The sequence below is a fragment of the Ricinus communis genome, chromosome 4 (assembly GCF_019578655.1).
Source record: "Ricinus communis isolate WT05 ecotype wild-type chromosome 4, ASM1957865v1, whole genome shotgun sequence".
Classification (NCBI taxonomy): domain Eukaryota; kingdom Viridiplantae; phylum Streptophyta; class Magnoliopsida; order Malpighiales; family Euphorbiaceae; genus Ricinus; species Ricinus communis.
In genome coordinates this window covers 25,085,019-25,106,517 of record NC_063259.1, presented here as the reverse complement: position 1 = coordinate 25,106,517, position 21,499 = coordinate 25,085,019, and the positions used below count along the sequence as shown (strand labels likewise).

The window sequence follows — 21,499 nt, the reverse complement described above, 5'->3', positions numbered from 1 at the left end:
AATCAAATTTCATTAATTTTGGATTATTATTTTTTTAATACTAATAATACAAACACAATATATATTGTATAACAATTAGAACAATAATGCATTACAAAATGCCAAATCAAATTTCATCAATTTTGGACTATGTGTGCCTTATATATATATATACTTGCGGGCATATTATATATTTTTACAAGCTAGTTTAGGAGCTCAAAATGGCATTGAGACCCAAAAAAAGAAAGAAAAAAAAGAAACATTTAAAACTCTTAATGATTAATTTTAGGCGACCAAGATATGCATGATATAATTGTTTTCTTTATAGGGTTTACAGAAAGCTAACCAATAATCACAACACATCTAAATATATACATAAGTTGCATTATAATAATAATAATTATTAATGCTTTTTCATTCTTTAATCATAAATTAATACATGAAGTAAACCTAACTTCTAAATACATGATCTCTCTCTCTCTCTATATATATATATATATATTATAGTTAATTATACATTTTCCTTAAGAAGAGCGTATCATGATTGCTTAGTTAACCAAAAATTCTATAAGAACAAAAGAAAAAAGGAAGAAATTGTGGTACAATGGCTTTTTGCTGCCTACACAACAACTTTGGAATGCCCCTTCTTTAAGCCAAGGGAACATCTACTATCATGTTAATTTTATATTTTCATTCACATTGTTCTTTTCCTTTTCTTGTAATTATTGTTTTTAATTCTGGCCATGTAATTTGTGAGCCCCCTATTTTCCTTTTCTTTTTCTATACCTCTAGGCATTAGTTGTGTTGCTTCTTTCTTACTACACATAAGGGGGGGAAAAAGAAAGAAGAAGTCAAACCTAAAAGATAAAAGTGTGTCCTAATGTTTATAATATGTTCCTTTACGTATTAACCTAATAGATTTGGAGTATGAATGTTATATATATATATGTGTGCCAAACAATCTAATGGTACTTGACTCATTTTCAGAGCATAAATCCAATAAATTATAATAATAATCTTCATATTGTATCATTTGAACAGGCACCATTTCCTTTAAAACTTTAATTTTAAAGAAAATCATATAATTATGCATGTAAGAGTTTAAATGAAGTCTCTATTTTCTTTTATACAAATATTATGAACGACTTACATTTTCATTTAAGTTTCTGTAGTTACATACTTTTTACTTGCTTAGTTAGTATTCAATACCTTAATTTGAAGAGAAGGATCGAAATATTATGTACTATAATTTCTTTTTGTTCCTATTTACCATCAAAATGGCGATGCCAATTCATCTAATTATCCCTTAATTGTTATAATTGATAAATGGATTTGGATAGAACTCATTTCAAAAACTAGCTCAAAGAAAAAGGGTGTCCAATCCACTTATATATATATATATATATTATAACAGTCAAGTAACCAAGTGATGTGTGATAAATACAACTTCTAACATCCTCCCTCACGCTTAGCGTGACATGTAAATTGGCCGGGACCAAACCCACCATCGCAGATAAAATGCTGGCTCTTATACCATGATAAATGGGCTTGGATAGAACTCATCCCAAAAACTAACTCAAAGAAAAAAAGTGCCCAATCCATTTATATACATTATAACAACTCAATAATCAAGCAACGTTAGATAAATACAACTTCTAACAATAATTAGTAATTACCCCATGAGTTAGTTACAAATAACTTAAGGCATACTCTTGCAGGGCAACTTCAACTTCTACCAATAAGCTTTGAATAAATTAATACGATTTTAATTACAAATAAACAATTTGTTGATTTAGTCGAATAAACAGAAGTTAATAATGTATAGCCTTTTTGTTCATTGTAAATCGTTATTTTTTTTTATAGATAATAAAAAATTACTAAATAACTCGATATTGTAGTAATTAATATATAAATATGAATTAAAATAGATAGAGAATCACAGAAATAAAAAGGACTTAAGATAGCGTGGTGTGAGTGATTTCTAAACATGATTTAACAATTTTAACAATACTTAATTAAACCTGAAGCATAATTAAGATCCTAGCTACCACCAATGTACAATGATTTGTACAATTAAAAGCCTTGGCCGATAAGGGTTTGACTCAGACATGGTCCTTGATTGATCATTGGATTTTGCTTTTGTAGATCTGATGGTAGTAAGAAGCCATCATAATGTATTGACATATACTTATTAGTTACCATATCTTCTATATACAATGTTCAGAAAAACAATCATTTTGAGATTACCTTACACTATGCAGCTGACATAAAAGAAACCTTTGTCTAAGACTTAATTTCCTGTGCATATTATTTCCTTTCCTTTCCTTTCAGCTTTCTTCTAATTGTATATTTATATATGTATGTATATATTTGAGAATCCATAAAGCACTTACACTATGATCCTGACAACAACCAATTTTTCAGTATGCTATAAGAAATTTCACCCATGGTAAAGCTTATAAATTGTGATATTAATTAAGGGACAAAGCATTTAAATACCTCTAAACTTGTAACTCATGGCTAAATAAGTCTAATTTCAATTATTCTAACAAATAGACTTATAATTTCTATTTAAAAATCAAATAAATTTAAAATTTTACCAAACGTAATGAAATTGATGACAAAAGTGTTAGCGATAGTTTGACAAAGTGGGCAGTGACTGAAATAAAAATAATAAATATGATAAACATGTTCATAATTTTTTAAAAATTTGAATCTATTTAGTTCTTAAATAGAAGCTATAGACCTATTTATTAAAATTGTTAAAATTAGACTTATTTAACTTTGAGCTACAAATTAGGAGGGTATTTGACCCTTTATCCATTAATTAAGTTTATAATATGTATATTCTATGGTGACTAATTAATGTCAAAGCTCTAAAATCTCAATTCTCTCTCTATATTATTATATTGACAAACCCACATCGATAATTTGTTTGCATTATTGACAAAATCAGCATATTGATTTTGCTGTGATGGATTGGATGGAAAACTTGCACTGCAGCTTTACATGATGTTGATTTACAGCCTCTTCTTCCCTCTGTGTCTCTCCCTTAATGATGCTACTCAAAATAACAAGTTACGTACTTGTATTATTTGTTGCTTAATCATATTAGGTTGCATGCATGGCAAGTAATTAATAACTTATATGTATTATCTTGCGACTTTAGTCACATACACTAATTATTTTACACTTGGAGTATAATGAAGCTTTGATAAAAATATACACTAATGTACTATCTCAATAATAGATTAAATTCTTTTATATATATATATGTGGAAAAAGAAACATGTGACAAAAAGCTATAAAATATCTAGAGTAGTTCTGGAAAAAGAAAAATTAAAGTATAGAGGATTGTTATTTTAATTTAGTATAAGTATGAGTTTGAGTATAACTAATTTAGAATATGTCAGTATATGTTATTTGCAGGTGGTAAAATATGATTTTAAAATTTTTAACACAATTATATACTCTATATTTAATATTTAATATTTAAATTTGAAATTTTAATTAAACTAAACCAATATCATGAGCTCAACAAGAATGGCCCCTATATGCATAAACTAGAGTTTACCCACTAAATTAAATTTAAAATTCACCCCTTTGTAACTTTCATTTATAATTTTGACCCACCGATAGTGTTTCAATTATTTAATTAAGGGATGCTTCAAGAAATATATACTTAAAAAATATATATATTAATTAAATAAATAAATAAATATATTAATTATTTACTATTAAATAATAAAACACTTATACCTATTGTCTTCTTTCACAATTGATTGTGTGAGAATTTATTATTTGTCTAGAAATACATAACTGCCGCATTAAAAATTACCATGTTAACATGAAAGCTTGATGTGTATAATAAAATTTAAATTATTCAACTTTTTACAATTTTATCCAAATTCTTAATTTTGAAAATTCTAATTTAATTTGAAAAATTAATTTTTATTATAATCAAGTGATCAAAATTAAAATAAAAAAGTAATTCAAAATTTCTCCAATCTCAATTTTTAAGTCAACCTTATATGCAGTTCTTTTCTTAAAATATTATAGATAGTGTTTACGATACACCTTATATACAATAATATGAAACTGATTGTAAAGCTTTTAATGCATTAATATATGGAAAAAGCAGGAATGCAACTGCTTTTGAGTTGAATTCTCCTGACCCTGTTGTCACCATATGCAGAGCTTTTCAGATGAGTGAAGATTAGGTTAAGGCAGCTCAAGCTGCAATTGCTAGACACGGAGACTTCACCAGCTGGTGAAAGCTGGCACCCCCAGGAGTCTTGAAGTTCAATTCAGATGCCTCTTTTGATCCTGGTAAAGGTGTAGTTCCAGCAGCGGTTGTGTTGCAGGGATTGCAAGGGCCAGCCTAGAGATGGCAGCTCCAAATTGGTTAAAGCTTCTTCTCTGTTGATAGCTGAGGCAATGGCCTTCAAGGATGCCCTTCGGCTGGCTAAGGCTATCCTCCCTGTTGGGAGTATTTTTGAGACAGATTCCCTCGTGTTGTTTAACGCCCCGCAAGGACCGTAGCCATGCCCTTAGGAAATTGGTGCGATTGTCAGGGATTGTCTTTTCTATTTGCTTGACATTCCATGTTGTTCTGTTTACTTTTGTGAACAAATGTAATTCTGTGGGGGACCGGATAGCCCGAGCACCTCTGAATGGCTCTATTCCTGGTTGTTTAGATAGTTACTCCGCCTATGTTGTATGTTGGTATTGAACAAACTCTCTTTGGATCTTAATGCAACATCTATTTAATTGATATCAATAATTTTAAAAGGGTACCCAATGCCGCAACAAAATTTGATGATCTTAAAACTAATGGTCCGACCAATTGGGGGTATTACTATTTGCCCATTAATGGCTCAACAAATGAAATCGACCCAAGCAATTTGTGGCATTAATTAATATTGAATTACAATTGCTCAACAACTCCAAATTAAAATGATAATATTCATATTTTATAATACAAAAATAAATAAAGTTTTTTTTTTTTTTTTGTTTTTCTTGCCAACTTGTCCTGCTACATATGCATGTGTGTATACTACTGTTACATTAGCAATCATTTTGCTTACACTGTGTGGCATGTATATATCGCCTTCTTATTCTGATCGGAGTCACTCACCAGCCACCGAACCAACCGCCCCAAGGCCTCAAGTGAAATGGATTTGGCTCCACCCAATTTAAACTGGGTTTTTTACCATTTGAAATTTTGGATTCACATTTTTTTCTTCAATAAGCCTGTTGATCATATTTAATTTATTTTATTTGTGACAGGAAACCCACGTATCATGTAAAACAAAAAAATTAATAAATAAATAATTATAATATAATAATTATAAGAAAAAATATTTTTTAAAAGTAAATTATACTTAGTAGTTAAATATATTTAAAAATAAAGTTCTAGATTATACTAATGTTTAATAAATTATTAATATTATTTTTAAAAAATTAAATTAATACATAATCAAATTAATCTATTTAATTAAACAATAAGTAACATCATATCAGTAAAACTATTTGTTCCCTTCCTGTAGCATTTTTCTTATATATATTGTAATTACAGATTATATTATATGATAATATAAATATTGTGAAAATAAAAAAGATTTAATTAATATTATGTAGTGGTCTCTATTATATTATAACCTTTTAGACCTACATACATAAATAAATATTTGATAAATATTATATCAATCGTTTAATCATTAATTTTACAATAATAAACAGGTGGAACGCCGTGAATAAAACATAACGGCAACATCAGCAGTGCCAAATGTCACATCATGAAGCTTGACTTCCTATGTATTAAAGAAAAGAAAAGGTAAAAAAATAAGGTGTTAATTAATTAATTAATTAAAGATCCAACTGATCACTACAATTGCATTATAAATATGCCGTTATGAATAATTCGGTCAAAGTAATATGAATTAGACCTATGATAATTTCAAATAGAAAAACTTTAATTATTTCAATTTATTTGAAAAAAGTCTGATTCTTTAATAGAAAGAAATCACAAAAAGTGGTATGTTACTGCCATTTCGAAACGATTAAAGATTACCGAAGTAATATTGACTTAAGGAAAATCAAGTGAGCTAGGAAAGTTTAGGATAAAACAGTCGCAACACAAAAAGGCAGAGCAAATACGACATCGTTTAAAGTGATTGGCCGTGTTCTATTGCACACTTGGATCTCGATCAAAATAGACACAGTATTCATCTCTCTTTCAGTCTCTTCTATACTTGCACTGAATCTTATAAAGATGCCTCCTTTATTTTTCTTTATTTAATTAATTTAGTTCCTCTTACAGATAGAAAAACGCACACATAAAGTGACAGAGACAAAGAAAAACGTGGCTCTTTTTTTGTTTTTCCTTTCTTCTCTCTGGTGAGCTCTCACTTCCCAATTCTCTCACTTGCCTTCTCTTCTTCTTAATTTCTAATTGCAGCTCATGTTATTCTCTAATGATATTTGAATTGGATTTAGTGTTTTTAGTCCATAATTGTTCTTAACTCATCTGGGTTTTTTTCCTTTTCTGTCAATTTCATATGATATTGCTGTTAAATCTCTGGTTCTTTATAGAATTCTTGCTGTACTCATTTGAATCACTATGCTTTGCTCAAAATAATTTCTTTTTTCTTCTACTATGCCCTCCCCCAGATAATTTGTGGTGTAGAGTTTGATTTTTTTTTTTTAGCTGTTGTAAATTCCACAGTTTAAGGAATGAGTGAGCAGAGAGGAAAAAAAGGGGCTTTTGACAAAAAAAAAAAAGGACTTCAATTGTTATATGGCTGTTTTAATTGCATGTTCAGTCCACTTTTGTTGAAGTAAGTGGGGAATTGTATGTCCTTAGTATTGGACACGCAATGGCAATCATCCATTTGGGATTATGGTTTATCTTGATCTGTAATGGTCAACTATAGTGAACACAGGTTTCTGTTTATTTTTGCATTTAGAATCTTATGTATGCTTGACCGCTCCGTGTAATTCTTTTTCTTATATGGATTTAACTGAAAGGAATACGAACATTCCTTCAGTTCAAACTCATAGGTCTTCATATCGGAGAAATTATTTATGGTCTATCATGTTAAGTGTTATTGCAAGTATAGCAATTTCTTTTTATAGTATAGTATTTTCACAAATTCTCTGCTCGACCAGGTGTGGGCGTTGCAGGTTCCAATCCAAGTAGTGGTCGTTGGTACTCTTTGATGTCTTTGCATGCCTATTATACTTAAACCACTATCTGCTTTTGCAAGTCGAATTATTTCTCTTTCACCATGTGGAGTTTTGCATCAAGAGCCATTAGTGGAACCATTGGATTGAAGAATGACCTTTTAAAGCTGCGCCAAGCATCTTCAGAGTGCTCAGATGATGAACCTTTTGTAAACAATAGCAGAGAGGAGGGACTGGAATGCCCTATATGCTGGGAATCTTTCAACATTGTTGAAAACGTGCCTTATGTTTTATGGTGTGGCCACACCCTTTGTAAGAATTGTGTTTTGGGACTGCAAAGGGCTATTGTGAAACCCCTACCGCTGCCAATCCAGCTTCCGTTCTTCATTTCTTGTCCATGGTGTAATCTATTGTCTCTCAGGCTGGTCTATAAAGGAAATCTCAGGTTCCCCCGTAAAAACTATTTTCTTCTATGGATGGTTGAGAGCTTGAATGGTGATAGATCAAAGTCATATTTCTCCTTTCATGGGGATAACCAACCTGTCTGTTCTTCGAACAGAAATGTACCTGTAGGAAATCAAGTCGGCCAAGTTATCAACAGGCGAGCCCTGTGTACTCATCCCACGCGACAATTGGTGCCTAACCATAATGAGGGCTGGCTTAACAATAGCTACTTAAATGCTGAAAGACTTCAGTTATCCTTACGCAAGTCATTGGCTCTCTTTGTCCACTTGACAGCTAAGTTTCCCTTAATTGCCATATTTCTTTTGGTTATCTTGTATGCAATACCGGCCAGTGCAGCTATCTTGGCACTCTACATCCTTATCACGCTCGTGTTTGCTCTCCCTTCTTTTCTCATCTTATACTTCGCCTTACCTAGTCTTGATTGGTTGGTTAGAGAAATCATTACTTGAGTTGCCGCTATCCTATATACTGGATTCTGCAGATGTGCGCGGCATTTTTCTTCTTTATAATCCACATAAGTGTTGCAATCCGACGACTTTCCTTCTATTAGATAGTTACCAGCTTGCAGCTGGATCTGAAGTTATGAATTTGTACCAAACTCTATTAGAAAATTTCTAGCAGATGAGTTGACAGATAAGTTGATTGCAAATGTTAGCTTGGTCAAGTTCCAAAATCTTCAGGCGCAGTCAATGATCTACTAGAAATATGTTAGTGCATTGCTGGTAGTATTTTGGTGCAGTGTACTGTGTACATATGCTCTTGCAAGAACTCAAGTACATCATTCCTGATTTGTTTCTGGCCCTTTATATATGTTACATTGAATGTTCCATTTCCTTTTCTTTCTTTTTGAAAAAAAAAAGAAGAAAAACTCTGATATCCATGTGAAGCTACAGAATACCCTGGATGTCGTTTTGTGTCCGAATGAGATTGTATATGCTCATTTGATGAACATGACTATTGGTTTAGCTGGAGCTTTAATTATTTTTTGTTAGCTTTTGGATGTGAAGAAAGATGGTAGGTCACTATTCTGTCGTTTCCCATGAGATTTCTGCTTAACGCTAGGCTTGAATTCTGAAACTGAACTTGTGGAAAAGAAACAAGCATTACTTGGAATATTTATTCCATATATAAAAGTGCGCATATTATTTGTTAACGCGTATAAAGTAGAAGAAATAATCAAATTGCTCTCTCTTCATTTCGAAATTATTCTTTGAGTATCAGTTTCTTTCCTTAATAATGTTTTCAGTAAGGCAACAGAATGCTCTTTTCTTTACAATGGGTTGTATTATAATACAGTATGATTTGATACTTTTCTTCAAGGTTTTCATAGGTTTATTTAAAAAAACTCGATTTTAACTAAATTTGCCATCATGGTCAATTACAAATGCATCATTACAATGATATTGTTTTCAAATATTTTATTATTTCAGACTAAAATATGGTGATAAAAATGATTATCGAAATTGATTTTTTCAGAACAATGTGAACTTTTTTGGGCTTCTGACCACACAAAGCACCGTTATTTTCTTTCTTTATTCCTGGAAATACCTTCTTAGGAGAGTCACTTCTACTTCAGTCCTCTCTAACGAATTTCTTCATTCCACTCCGAGGAAGCTCTGAGCCACAAGGAAAGAGACATTTTCAAACCTTAACAATCATAAGTAAATAAGTCTATTAATAAATCCAATTTTAATTTAAGTAACAGGAGTATTTATTCTTAAAAAAGAGAAAAAAATGAAATCTTTAAGATAAATGTAAAGAAATAATTACTCCCTGATTTTATAATTTTGAATAATTTTTATTTTCTTTAAAGAAAAAGTTAAGAGCATAATGCGAGGCCCTTTTTCTGTTTTAGTCTAAGCCAATTTCTTTTATTAAGAAGTCTTGGCAGTTGAATCTGTGAGCAAAAGAATTTTAATATATGGGGGGATTCATATCTATTTATTTTCTTTCCAATTCGATGGGAATAGACATAAAAAGATTGTAATAAGATTTTATAAATAGATCATGTTAAATAACTGCTAGTGACGCAATCATTTTCTATTTCTAGTACGTTTTATCTCGATCTCTTGACAAAGACCGTTTTTCTGTTTTTGACATTTTAGGAGGGTCCAGAAGTTTCTCTCTCTAGAATCCTGTCTTTCTCTCTCATCATCTGGGTTTTTGGTTTGTTGGGGTTGTTGTTTTTTATATTGTTTCTCCGGTTGGCAGATGCCATAACTACAACAAAAACGCTATTTTATTACCATTTGTTGCCCAATTATCCTTTTCTTTGTTTTCTTTGAAATAAGAGAGCAGACATCATTCTCTTTCGGGGAGAAGGGGTTTTTGCTTTCCTTTGGAGAAACACTCAAAGAGAAAGGTATGTTCTTGCCTCATTTCATTCTCTTTTTGTATCTTGTATTTAATCTTTACGTTTATATTACCAAAATGCAACATGGGTTCGTTTCTTTCTGGATTATGATTGTCAGTTGTTGATTGAAATGAGCTTTTGAAACCATTTCTGCGATTGGGTTGGTTTGATTTTGGCTTATGATTATGGTAGTCGTTTGATATTCCTGTACCAATATTGGCCGTTTGAAAATAAAAACGATTTCTTTGTAGTACAATCAATGTACCATATATGGAGTTATTACTACTGAAGCCATGACTGAAGCTAATAGGAGAAGGTCATCCATGGGACCATAGCAATTGTGTCTGTTAGCATATAGGATCAAAAATCTCAAAGTTAAGCCATTTGATAACTCTTACTTTTAAAACCTTCATCAAGTTTGAAAAAGAATGATGAATATTCGATTGCAAATGTTTCATTTGGATTTATGACATCAAATTTGCTCTATAATTAAGCAAGTGTTTAAGGACACAAAGAAATTAACGATTAATCATGAGTAATGATGGCTCAGAAGAACTTGATTTATGCTTGTTTCAGGCTGACAACCTTTTATGTTTTCGAGGCTCCAGATAGTTGCTGCTTTATTTTTATTTGTTTTTTCGTTCCTGGTATTATGCATTGCTTTATCATCTTCCCAAAATATCAAGGAGAATACAAAGAGAATGTTCTTGGCCAACTTTGCAATTTTATTTCTCCCTCTTTTCCATTTCTGCCTTTCATCTTTCTAAATCTTCTTTTCTGCTGCAGGATTACTAAGTTTGCTGCTTTATTTGGTTAACAATGATAGCGGAGAAATTGGATGTGATCCCAGAGAGTGATGGTGCATCAATGATTCCTGAGAGCAATTCTATACCTGTTATCCAGGAGAGGATCTCACTGATCACGGAGACTGATTCTGCTTCCGAGTTGGTCTCAGGGAGCTCTGAGTCCAAACATGGGCATGTAAGAAGGTACTCTGCTACTATTTCACTGATCCCAGAGACAGATTCTGATTCTTCCTCTTTGGTTCCTGAGAGTGATTCTGCCAAGGTGGTCTCAGGAAGTTGTGTGTCCAAACATGGTCATGTAAGAAGGTTCTCTACTGGGAACATTGGCATCCCATACAAAAGTGTTAAGATTCTTTCCCGTTATCTTGCAGCTTCAACAGGTTCTTGCCATGATAATTGTAAATATGGAACAAGACAGGATCCTGAAACAAAGACACCAAATAGTCCCGTAATGGGGAAAAGAATGGAAAAGCAAGGTAAAAGCCAGGAAATTGGGAAGACTCTAACTTTAGCAGAGAGAAAAATGAAACTAGCAGTCAGTTTTACGCCTTCTTCAGGGTCCAAATGCCAGAAACCTGATTTTTCTGTTCTCACTAAGACGTCATCTCTGTGTAAGAGAGAGACTGTCTTGTTAAAACAGCATTCATTGCCTCTCAAGGAAGTAGTTCCAAAGCCAAAGTCTATGCTGTCAAAGTCGTCTACTCTGCCAATTAAACAGCATTCATGCAGTAAAGAAGACGGTGTTGGACTCTATAAAGACAACGAAATGGGACTTTCTTTGTTGAATCCACCTAGATCATTAAGTAGCCGAGAGCAAAATAAACTCAGAAGCATTAAAGAAAAGAAGACCTCTATGTTGGATGAGAGAAAGGATGTGGCTCGAGCAACTGTTTCTTCGTCTGCCATGCGTACAGTTAAGAAGGTTTTGAGACGACCAATTGTTTCTCTTTCTCCCAAACGTTCTGACAAGAGAGTTTCAAGTGTGGATACTGAAGAATTCAAGAGCCTGAAAGGGGTTTCTCGTCTGAAGGATCTCAGTGATGTTGGGGAAGCTAAATCTGAGCAGCCCAGCAGTGATGATGGGCCAGAGAAGACTTCGCATGTAATTGAAATAAGTGATATTTCTATTTTTCCATCTACCGTCCATAAGGATAAAAGCTTGAAACATGCTCAAGTATCTTCATCCTTGGAGCACAAGCTTTTGAGACGCACTAAATTTGGAATCCGTGACAGTCAATCACCTTCATCCCCTGAGAAAAACAGCTTGAGACGCATTAAACAGGGAACTCGTGCTATTCGGTCATCCATTTCTTCTTTAGCATCACCCAATTATAGGCAGAGTGGTAGCTTCTCTGAGTACCATGAAACTGACAATGAAAAAGATTCAGCGACTGCAAAGATTGATTTAAAGAGTAGCCCTAGAAAGGGTGTAGTAGTTAGTTCAAAAGATAAAGGTTCCCTAGTAAGAAAGCTAAGTTTTAGGAAAGGGAAGGTGCTTGAGCTCTGCCCTGTGATTACATCTCCAAAAAGACTCAAATTTAGGCGAAGACACAAGGACAGCCAAATTAGTAAAGTTGAGAAGATAGACAGGAACTTTAAGAATACAGGGACCCACGTGGACGATGGTGAAATTAGTGTTACAAAATCTGAAGGTAAGAAGGTTGTTTTAAAACATCAAAAAATTGAAGGAAAGAAAGTTGTGAAGAATTTACTGAATAACATGATAGAGGAGACGGCAAATAAGCTTGCTGAGACCAAGAAGAGTAAGGTCAAGGCTCTGGTCGGTGCTTTTGAAACAGTGATCTCTCTTCAGGATTCCAAACCATTACCAACAGCTGATGCATGACGAGTTTCAAAGGGCGCTATTTTATATCATTAAGATATATTTGCTGTATATAATAACCTTATGGAGGAAGCAAACTTGCAAACTTTTGCAACGGCTAATTAATAATTCGTTGAGATCAGGAAAATCCTCAGAACAATGAAAGAGATTTCATTGTCTGTCTCTCTTCTCTAAGAACATTTTCTGTTTTCATTTTCACATCTTGTGATTAGTTTCTCTCCCTTCTTAATATTTTTTTGATGAGACATGTTTGTATATTTATGTCATTCTCCGGTATCGTAGTTAAAAAAATGTTGCTTAGCGATGGATATTGCTTGCATTTTAATTATTTCTAGTTACCAGAAATATATCCAAATGAATATGCCCTGTTCTCTGTTGCTCAGAATATTCATCAGGCATTTCAGGTTGCATTATTTAAAGAGAAAACTACTACAATGTGTCGTAATACAAGAAACTTAATTCATTATACTTGTGAATGAAGCAACCTCCATTCCTGAAAAACATAATTCCATATTATTATTGTTGATTCAACACGTTCGAGTCAATGGTAATGCCTGTTAGTAATTGCACTGTGCGAGATGGAAAGCACCATTTATAGTAATTGCAAGCCTGCTTGTATACGTGGTGTGTGATTTTACAGGTTCTACGAATGAAAATATTCTAGATGGTAGACAGTGATCAGAACAATGAGCTATTACAGATTGAAGCACTCTAAATTATGATGTTTGATCCGTTCATAAGATGGTGGCTGATAAGACTTTGGTCCTGCTCAATAACTTCTCTTAGAGAGCCAAATCTCAAATATATTGAGTCAAGATGGGACAGCACATATTTATTGTTCTCATTCAGGCATAAAAAAGTTTCTTGAGCTGCCAGATGTTCCTTTTCTTGCTTTTTATCCTCTTGTGTGAAAGTGGGACATTCCAATACAAGCAGATATGTTATCCACATTTTCAGAGATTTTGAAAGAAATTGGATATGGATGCCAAAATTAAGCAAGTCACTCTCATTATAAAAGAGATGGCCTCATTTACAGCCTGTGACAAATGGGAAAATTGGTCCTCACACAGAACACATATTTTAGGAAATTTCCATTGGTACAAATATGAGGTGAAGGTGTGAAGCTTGTCTGGTCCAATCTATCTATATATAAATATTCTTCTTATTTCTGATTATGATTGAAGAGGTTGATGCTATACATAATCTAATTGAATGCCATATATTGAGTGCCTCATGTGGAGCCTAAAAATGGTCCCTTTTTGGCCTTTCATGACCATATCTATGTGGTCGTGGTCCACATTTTCTTTTCTTCTCTTTTTTATGTAGGCTCTCATCCTCATCTCCTAAAGATCTACTTCCTTTTCTTTCAATTTTTTTATTTTATTTTCTTGCATTCATAAAAATTTACGGAAATTAAAAACAAAAAACAAACTTTTATAAATGTGTGGTATATATCAAAATTCGATTCAGAGTATTCATATGAAATTTTAATTTCATTAATTTGAAATTCTTCTTTGTTATTAGAGGGATTAGAAAACTCTAATTCAGAGGTTTCAACTAAAAAAATAGAAATTTTATTTAAAAATTATATACAGTCAAGTCCTCTTATAATTAATATATTTATTGAATCAAATAATTATTAAATATTAAAATTATTAATTTATTAAGTTTAATTCTAAAAAAAATGAAATTTGATTCTTCAAGCTTTTAGAAATTATTAATTTATTAAACATTAAATATAAAACGGTTGACTGTATATAATGCATATAGACCTGTTTTTCAAGTTATAATTTGATAGAAATAAGGAATAGTGTCATGATATGTCAAATCTTTAGTATAATACTATATAATTGTATAGTATAGTATGGTTGATCGTGAAATTAACATGCATGACAAGAACGTGCTTTTTCATTTGCATGAGTCTCACGAGCAAGTGTCAAGGTTGATTAATACTAAACAGAGCTGGAAGAAGAAGAAAAATCAAAATCAAAATCAAAATCATCTTTTGGACGTAAAAAAATCATGGCAAGTCCCTCCAATTCAGTGTCACTTTCAAGCACATTAAATAATTACAGGCTGACCTTCTGTTCATACCTCCAAGGGTGCCGGTTCTAAATACCAAACAAAAGAAATCAAAAACATAATTCAAGATTATGTCTATTGTATGCCATTAATCAATGTTTACTTGTTAATCAGTTTATTTAGTTCCTCTCTGAATCTTTCTTTAATTGGCTTGAAAGCCATCGACTTCACCTCCAAGGGTGCCGGTTCTAAATACCAAATAAAAGAAATCAAAAACATAATTCAAGATTATGTCTATTGTATGCCATTGATCAATGTTTACTTGTTAATCAGTTTATTTAGTTCCTCTCTGAATCTTTCTTTAATTGGCTTGAAAGCCATCGACTTCACCTCCCACCATAACCAAATGGTAAATTTAAAGATATATTGACACCATCTAAAATCAAATATCAATTGGTGTTTTTATAATTTCAATTTTAAGAGGGCAATTTTCATACTTAATATACACTAAAAACTATTTTCTGAATAATAATAGATTAGAGGACAAAAGCTTAATTTCTTCTCTGCAACTTAATTAGCGAGAGATATAATGTGGCCCTATAACATAAAGAGATGTCATGTCCGAAAGTTTTGGAGATGCTGACAATGCACTGTTGCCAACTTCGATACATCGAAGGTAGACAGTAATCTTTGATTCACACTTCCCATTTATGGGGGGCCCTAACTATTCCTGCTTCTTGGCTGGTCTGCCATGAAGCTAATTCCTGTTAAATTTGTCATGTCCTTCCGACTATTCATCCAACTTTATCCTTAACTTAAGTAATTGCAATTAGAAAACTAATTTCAGTAAGTTAATTGATTGAAACTCCTTATCACTTATGCTTTTCTTACTAAATTCTAATTATTCTTCACTTATACTTTATTTATTATTATTATTTTTTTTTTTGCAAAATTCATATTGCATAAAAGGATCGGTAAGGTCCCCACAAAATCTTAGTTGGATAAGCTCATTAAATACTTCTGGTATAACACTTGTAAGGGTAACATGTTATTTTTATACTTACATGGGTTGGTAACATGTAATTTATATAATTTATATTTTAGAACATATCTCAATTATCTAATATTATAATATATATTTTTTAAAATTAAGATATTATTCTCAATTATTTTGAAATACTTTAAGTACATATATGAATCTATTTCACATTTCCTAATTGTCATTATTATTATTTTTATACTGTTTGATACATTGATTAAGGATCACAAACCATAAAATAAGAATCACTTTTGTTTAGTCAAAATAATATTTCAAAATCTTCATTTGCACAACATACAAATTAAGTTAGTAATAAAATGTAAATAATGTCAATTCTACTTTATGTGTGTACCATAGATAAATTTGTAGTTAATTCAAAAAGTGAAAAATTATAAGAAAAGATTGTATATTTATAAAAAACAATGAGAAAATCTAAATTTGATTTTTTTTTTCTTTCTCAATTCTCTTATTTTCAGCTTTTGCAAGAATTTATGAACTATTTAAATTTCCTCAATTACTTGTTAAAAATTCATTTGTCAACGAATTATTTTAGCTTATTCCCAGTGGAATCATTTTTATAATATGAAACTTGAAATTCAAATTATAGTTGGAGTCAATAGAAAAACTTATTAAAACTATTTTGAAGATAGCACTTTCATTATTGTCATGATCATATATACAATTCTTATTTAAAAGTACAGAGCTAGAATTATTCAACACTATATTATATATAACATGAGGAAAGAATGTTCCAAGGAAAAGAAATAATAATAAAAAAAAAGTGTTATCATACACCGGATCTTTAATTGGTTACAAATTAAATACAAGAAATGTTTCCAAAACAGTTGCATTAATTTTTAGCTGAATTACACTATCTTTATAGCTTTTATGCATGCTCTTCCACTTTAACTTGTTAATCTATCTCCTTGCACATGGTTCGATTGGGACGAGGTGCTTCCTGCTTGTGTCGTCTGATTCACTTGTTGCCTGTAGAGTGCTGCCATCTTGTTGTAAATATCCATGTTCATAGACTTTCAATTGTAAGAAAAAGAAAGAAAGAAGACAAAAGAAAAAAAGGGTTAAAAAACAATATAAAATGTGTATAATCCAGCATATTATAAAGTCAATTTGTCAGAAAGAAAAATCCAAACGTTTTTATTGTTTTGATAATATTTTTTTTTCCCATCAAGTTAACTACGCCACATACTTGTGCTAACAAACTGCAATATGGATCAGGCAATGGGACTGAGTTATTGGTGGCAGGGTCATGACTTGCTGGTGGTGCTGAACCGTGTGCTGGGATCATAGAAGGAACTACAAAGGGAGGAGGAACAAATGTAGGGGCGGAGGCCGCGGCCTGTGTTGGGTGGATGAATGGAGGGAGAGACTGGGGTGCACTATGTGCCATGTTGCTCATGTCCAACATCCCCATTCCCATCCCTAGACTAACTCCCATTCCCATACGTGCTAGGAGAGACATTTGAAGCTGTTGTTGCATCCCTAATGGCATCATCATCTGGGGCATGTTTCTTACACTCATAGCTTGTACTTGCGCCTGAAGTTGTTTTAAGTACTCTATCACTTCATCCAACATTGAAGCTTTGTCAGTCTGCAATTTCCAAGTGAAAATTAAAGTTATACACTTAATGATATACATAAAAATATCAGCTCCAAATTAAAACACTTTCTTTCTTTGTTAAGTATGAAGTTTTAAAGAGAATGAAAGATTTTTTGTAGCTGGGCTAAGTTTTGATGTAGAAAAGCAAAAGGTGAAACATATAATTGACCTCCTGACCTTACTTGCATTGGGAACCAATTTCTGTAGAGCTTTCATCTTTTGATTGATCCTGTCCCTTCGTCTCTGTGCCAATATAAATCAATGGTGTTGCCATTATTAGAAATCTATAACATTAAAAGAATTCCAATTAAAAGTTTAGCATATATAAAAAGTTATTTAAGGAGGTTGTTATCTTCCAACTCCATTTTGGGTAATATATATATATATTATATTTCAGAAATGACTTGTGGCTACCCGCTCAGACTGATTGTGAACAGCAGCAGCTCGAGTTCTTCTGCTTGAATGAGATCTGACAGTTTCAGTTTTGGTCTCTCTATCTTCATCTTGATTTTCCTGTTATGATTTAGTTGAGAATTAACTGAAGAAAATAGTAATAACAATAATAATTACAAAGAAAAGAAGCATCGCTATTTAACAAGATTTGCTAAAAGAGATACTAGTCCTAATTACATGAGAATTTACATTAAATACACATATATAGTTCAAGACTGAGAAGATTAATAATCCACTTACTCTTAACTTAATTTCATTTTCTATTAGAAAAGGGTACCTTTAATTAGTGGAGTCATGCACATTACTTGTATTCCATGCATTAGCAGTAAATTAAAATATTTCAAAAGATTTGAGAGGGATTTATTAAAATTGAATCTCATGATATGAATCTATTTTTCTTTGTTGAAGTATGTAATAACTTTTTGCTCTTCCAATTTTGAAAAACAAATGTTATTTGTTTAGTTTCTAATTGTATTACCGATCCGCCATGAGAAGCTGAATCTTCGTCTGTGGTTTTTGCTTTCAAGCTTGGAGGAGGTGATTCAAAAGAAGCCCAAGTCATCATGGTAGTGTCACTTTCCCTACAAAATGTGGCACTAGCACTGGCACATGCACTAAGGTCCATGTGTTCCTCTCTGGTGCTACCATTAAAACTTCTTGCACATTGATTTGATTCTGATCTAGTACGCTTCTTCATTAATAACGGGGCCATCCCTGCCTGGTGGCCAGAGGAAGTTTCGGCCCATTTTCCGTCCGATGATGCGACAGTACTAGAGGCTATCGTTGGCTGATGACTTTGCTTCTCCCCTTGTTGATTCGAGTTCAGATTTTGGTTGTGGCATGTGGCTTGATGGACTATAGACTCTAAGGTTTCGTTGGTCCTACCCCATGTGGCCTTTGTCTGGCTAGGATGAACGAACCCACCAAGCCCATGCATGGCTATTTGTCCATTCTCCCATGTTAGCTCTGCAATCTCATGATTTGGCCTGAATTATCAACACAGTTTTATGATTAGTATTAGAGGTAATTAGCAAGAAGATTTTTACATAGACTTTAGGTGAAAGGTCTTTAAAATCATTAAATCTTTTTTGTTAGATAGTTCATGCCGACAAGCAAGAAAATGATTGAACAGAAAACTTAAAGCATTCACTAACAAGAACATTAAGCTAAAAACGCATAAAATAGAAGACATAGATAGATACATAAGGAAACACAAGCAAAGAGGAGAAGATATTAAAGAAGGATTGTTATAGAGGGAATTTTTTAGTTTTTGTAAATGGTAAAAGAATGATAATTTTCTACTAATAAATGGGTCTTTTACAATAAGTTTTTGTATGTTCACATGCATAAGCAAACCAGAAAGGGAAAAGGAAAAAAATTCAAAGAAAGGGAAGAAAATTCGAATGCATGTTCAAGGTGAATAAAAGAAGAACAGAAGCCAAGAAAGAGAGAGAGAACAAAGAGAGCTCTGCTGAAAAGAATCACAAGCTAAGATATGGAAGTAAATTTGAGGAAAGCTTAAAAAAGAAAGGGTAGTTTTAGACCTGAAAAAGAAACTCATGGGATGATGAAATAGCCTGATAAGAAGAATATGAAGAAACCCAAAGTGTAGCAGCAAGAGAAGAGATGCCCATAACACAAGTGATTTTTTTGGAAAAAGTAATTAAACAAGAAAGATATACGTGGTTCTTCTGCTGCAATTCATAGTTATTTAAGCTAGAAAAATTTAATGGAAAAATAAAAATAACAGGAAGAGAAAAAGAATGACACTTTCTGCATAGAAGCAAAGAAAAGAAAAAAGAAAAAGAATCACTAAAGGAGAAACAGAAGAGAAGTATATAGTAGATAGGTGGTGTTAGTGCATACATGGGGACAAGGTGGGTAGTGGGATTCTGCAGGTTATGGCTGTGGCTGTGGCTGTGGCTATGGCTGTGGGGGTACACGTGAGAGGATCTGATACTCTCTTCTCCTTCGACTAGTTCTTGTCTTTGGTGTCTAAGATTCCATTTGGGTACTATACACTGACTCATGTTGATGATAAATGATCAATTTGATGATGATGATGATGATGATTCCTTTACTTTGGATGAACAGAAAGGCTTTTTGGAGTTATATTTTTTGGATTCTGTGTGATTTCCCTGTCCTAATACTATAAAAATAAGAAGCTTTTTTGCTAATTGGTCCCCTTTGTGAGGTCTCAATCTATTGATAGAGATCGTCCAAAAAAACTTGTGGTAGCTAATATAATAGGATATACTCTGCTCTTGCATGCTCCTCAACCACCTCTATTACGATGGCCATTATGTTGCTTTTATTTTTTTAATTCACAGTATTCATATATATATATATTTTTTTTTTTAATAGGTTCAAATTATATATAGATATTTAAAGTATTTTAGAGTTTTAATAATATAATTTTTATATATAATATGGTAAAAATATATATTTTTACTTCACTTAAATTTAACTATCTATTTTCAGATAACATTAGCTAAGAGAAGAAGATATGGAGCTAAATACTCAATAAGAAGCTTAAATGGACATATTCGTGTCAAGACCCAAGATTAAGACGCATAAACTGCTATTTACAAGACCTGATGAATATTTTAGTTATTTTGTATAATTATTAGGATTTATATTAGAAGTTATTTATGATAGTATTTGGTGGAAATAAAGATACTTATAGTTTTATTTATTAGATAGACTTATATTGGGCATACGTATCTACAGAGACTTATTTAGAAGATGACTATTCTCTATATATATGTCAGTAAACCTAATTCTAAAAGAAGGATGAGAGCTTTTTTTTATCTGTTTTCTATATCTATTTACCATTATTTTCTCTACAATTCTTTCATAAATATTTTAGTTTAGTTTTCACTACTCTTTTTAAGATTTAAAGAGCTTTTAAAGAAGTAGAGAGTGAGGATCAATTATCCTCCTACTTGAAAAATTCTGAATCTAGAGGGAGCTTTTATTTAATTGTTTTATTTTTTTCTATTTAATATCATGATCATTAGGTTAATTATGTTACGCTAGTTTTCATAAGTGTTTAGTTTTGCCTTTTTACTTTTGTATAAATTTTGTTATTTATTTATTTAATAAATAGTTTCTTTAATGAATAATTTCTTTATCTTCATATTTTTATTAGTTTTAGTTATTATTATTAGTTAACCATCATATTAATTTAGCAATAGTAATTGTTATGAACATATTTAAGTTGAATGTATTAGAGACACCAATTTTACTTCAATCTATGTTGGTAGAAAAAATTTAGTTACATCATTAGTTTGAGTGACTAAAGGAAAATGCATATCATCATTTCATTCATTAGATCTAAACTTAAAGTAAAACAAAGAGATTACTAAGTAAATGGCTAGGCTAAACACCGTCTTTAGCATATAGTCTTAAATCATAAGTATTTACATTTGTATTTACATTACATATTTATTTATTGTTTGGTTACTTTACTTTAGGAATATTATTTTCTCAAAAATACTGATTTAAAGTGTTTAGATTTATTTTATTATTTTGTGTTGATAATTAGTCTTTATAATAAGTGGCCTCATAGTCCCTCGAGAGATCGACATCGTGATAAACTTATCCTTAGTATATGAACGGTTCGTGCACTTATGAGTACTAATTTAGACACATCAATATTTATATTTATAATTAGAAAACTCCAGCTTTAGTTCACATATTATTAAATTCTAACTATTCATTTACAGCTATACAT

General features: G+C 31.9%; 3 protein-coding genes across 5 annotated transcripts; 2 read left to right on the top strand and 1 right to left on the bottom strand.

Moving 5' to 3' along the window:
- Positions 1 to 6,170: 6,170 nt before the first annotated feature.
- Positions 6,171 to 8,463, top strand: LOC8284479. Of its 2 annotated transcripts, XM_048373062.1 has the most exons (3): positions 6,171 to 6,202; positions 6,302 to 6,378; positions 7,150 to 8,463. In XM_048373062.1, the coding sequence occupies exon 3, from the start codon at positions 7,269 to 7,271 to the stop codon at positions 8,076 to 8,078; it is 810 nt and encodes a 269-aa protein (XP_048229019.1). In that variant the 5' UTR covers positions 6,171 to 6,202; positions 6,302 to 6,378; positions 7,150 to 7,268; the 3' UTR covers positions 8,079 to 8,463. The 2 variants fall into 2 exon arrangements, with proteins under 2 accessions (XP_048229019.1, XP_002514704.1); XM_002514658.4 differs by lacking the exon at positions 6,171 to 6,202 and having other exon boundaries at positions 6,210 to 6,378.
- Positions 8,464 to 10,801: 2,338 nt separating this feature from the next.
- LOC8284478 lies at positions 10,802 to 12,831 on the top strand. Its single transcript, XM_002514657.4, has one exon. The coding sequence runs from the start codon at positions 10,802 to 10,804 to the stop codon at positions 12,632 to 12,634; it is 1,833 nt and encodes a 610-aa protein (XP_002514703.1). The 3' UTR covers positions 12,635 to 12,831.
- A 3,608-nt stretch (positions 12,832 to 16,439) lies between these two features.
- Positions 16,440 to 19,911, bottom strand: LOC8284477 (transcription factor PIF7). 2 transcript variants are annotated; one of them, XM_015716491.3, is made up of 6 exons: positions 19,630 to 19,911; positions 18,242 to 18,749; positions 17,725 to 17,823; positions 17,488 to 17,553; positions 16,900 to 17,301; positions 16,440 to 16,723 (listed from the first exon to the last, which is right to left on the bottom strand). In XM_015716491.3, the coding sequence occupies exons 1-6, from the start codon at positions 19,791 to 19,793 to the stop codon at positions 16,598 to 16,600; spliced, it is 1,365 nt and encodes a 454-aa protein (XP_015571977.1). In that variant the 5' UTR covers positions 19,794 to 19,911; the 3' UTR covers positions 16,440 to 16,597. The 2 variants fall into 2 exon arrangements, with proteins under 2 accessions (XP_015571977.1, XP_015571978.1); XM_015716492.3 differs by lacking the exon at positions 19,630 to 19,911 and adding an exon at positions 19,308 to 19,575.
- Between the last annotated feature and the right edge of the window lie 1,588 nt (positions 19,912 to 21,499).

What these genes read in the sequence shown, in the direction of transcription:
- LOC8284478 (XM_002514657.4), top strand. Translation starts at nt 10,802, where the DNA reads ATGATAGCGGAGAAATTGGATGTGATCCCAGAGAGTGATGGTGCATCA.
- LOC8284479 (XM_048373062.1), top strand. Translation starts at nt 7,269, where the DNA reads ATGTGGAGTTTTGCATCAAGAGCCATTAGTGGAACCATTGGATTGAAG.
- LOC8284477 (XM_015716491.3), bottom strand. Translation starts at nt 19,793, where the DNA reads ATGAGTCAGTGTATAGTACCCAAATGGAATCTTAGACACCAAAGACAA. An exon ending in ACTACCCACCTTGTCCCCAT is followed by an intron (nt 18,750 to 19,629) that starts GTATGCACTAAC and finishes TTGATAATTCAG; the next exon opens with GCCAAATCATGAGATTGCAG. An exon ending in TGGTTCCCAATGCAAGTAAG is followed by an intron (nt 17,302 to 17,487) that starts GTCAGGAGGTCA and finishes TGGAAATTGCAG; the next exon opens with ACTGACAAAGCTTCAATGTT.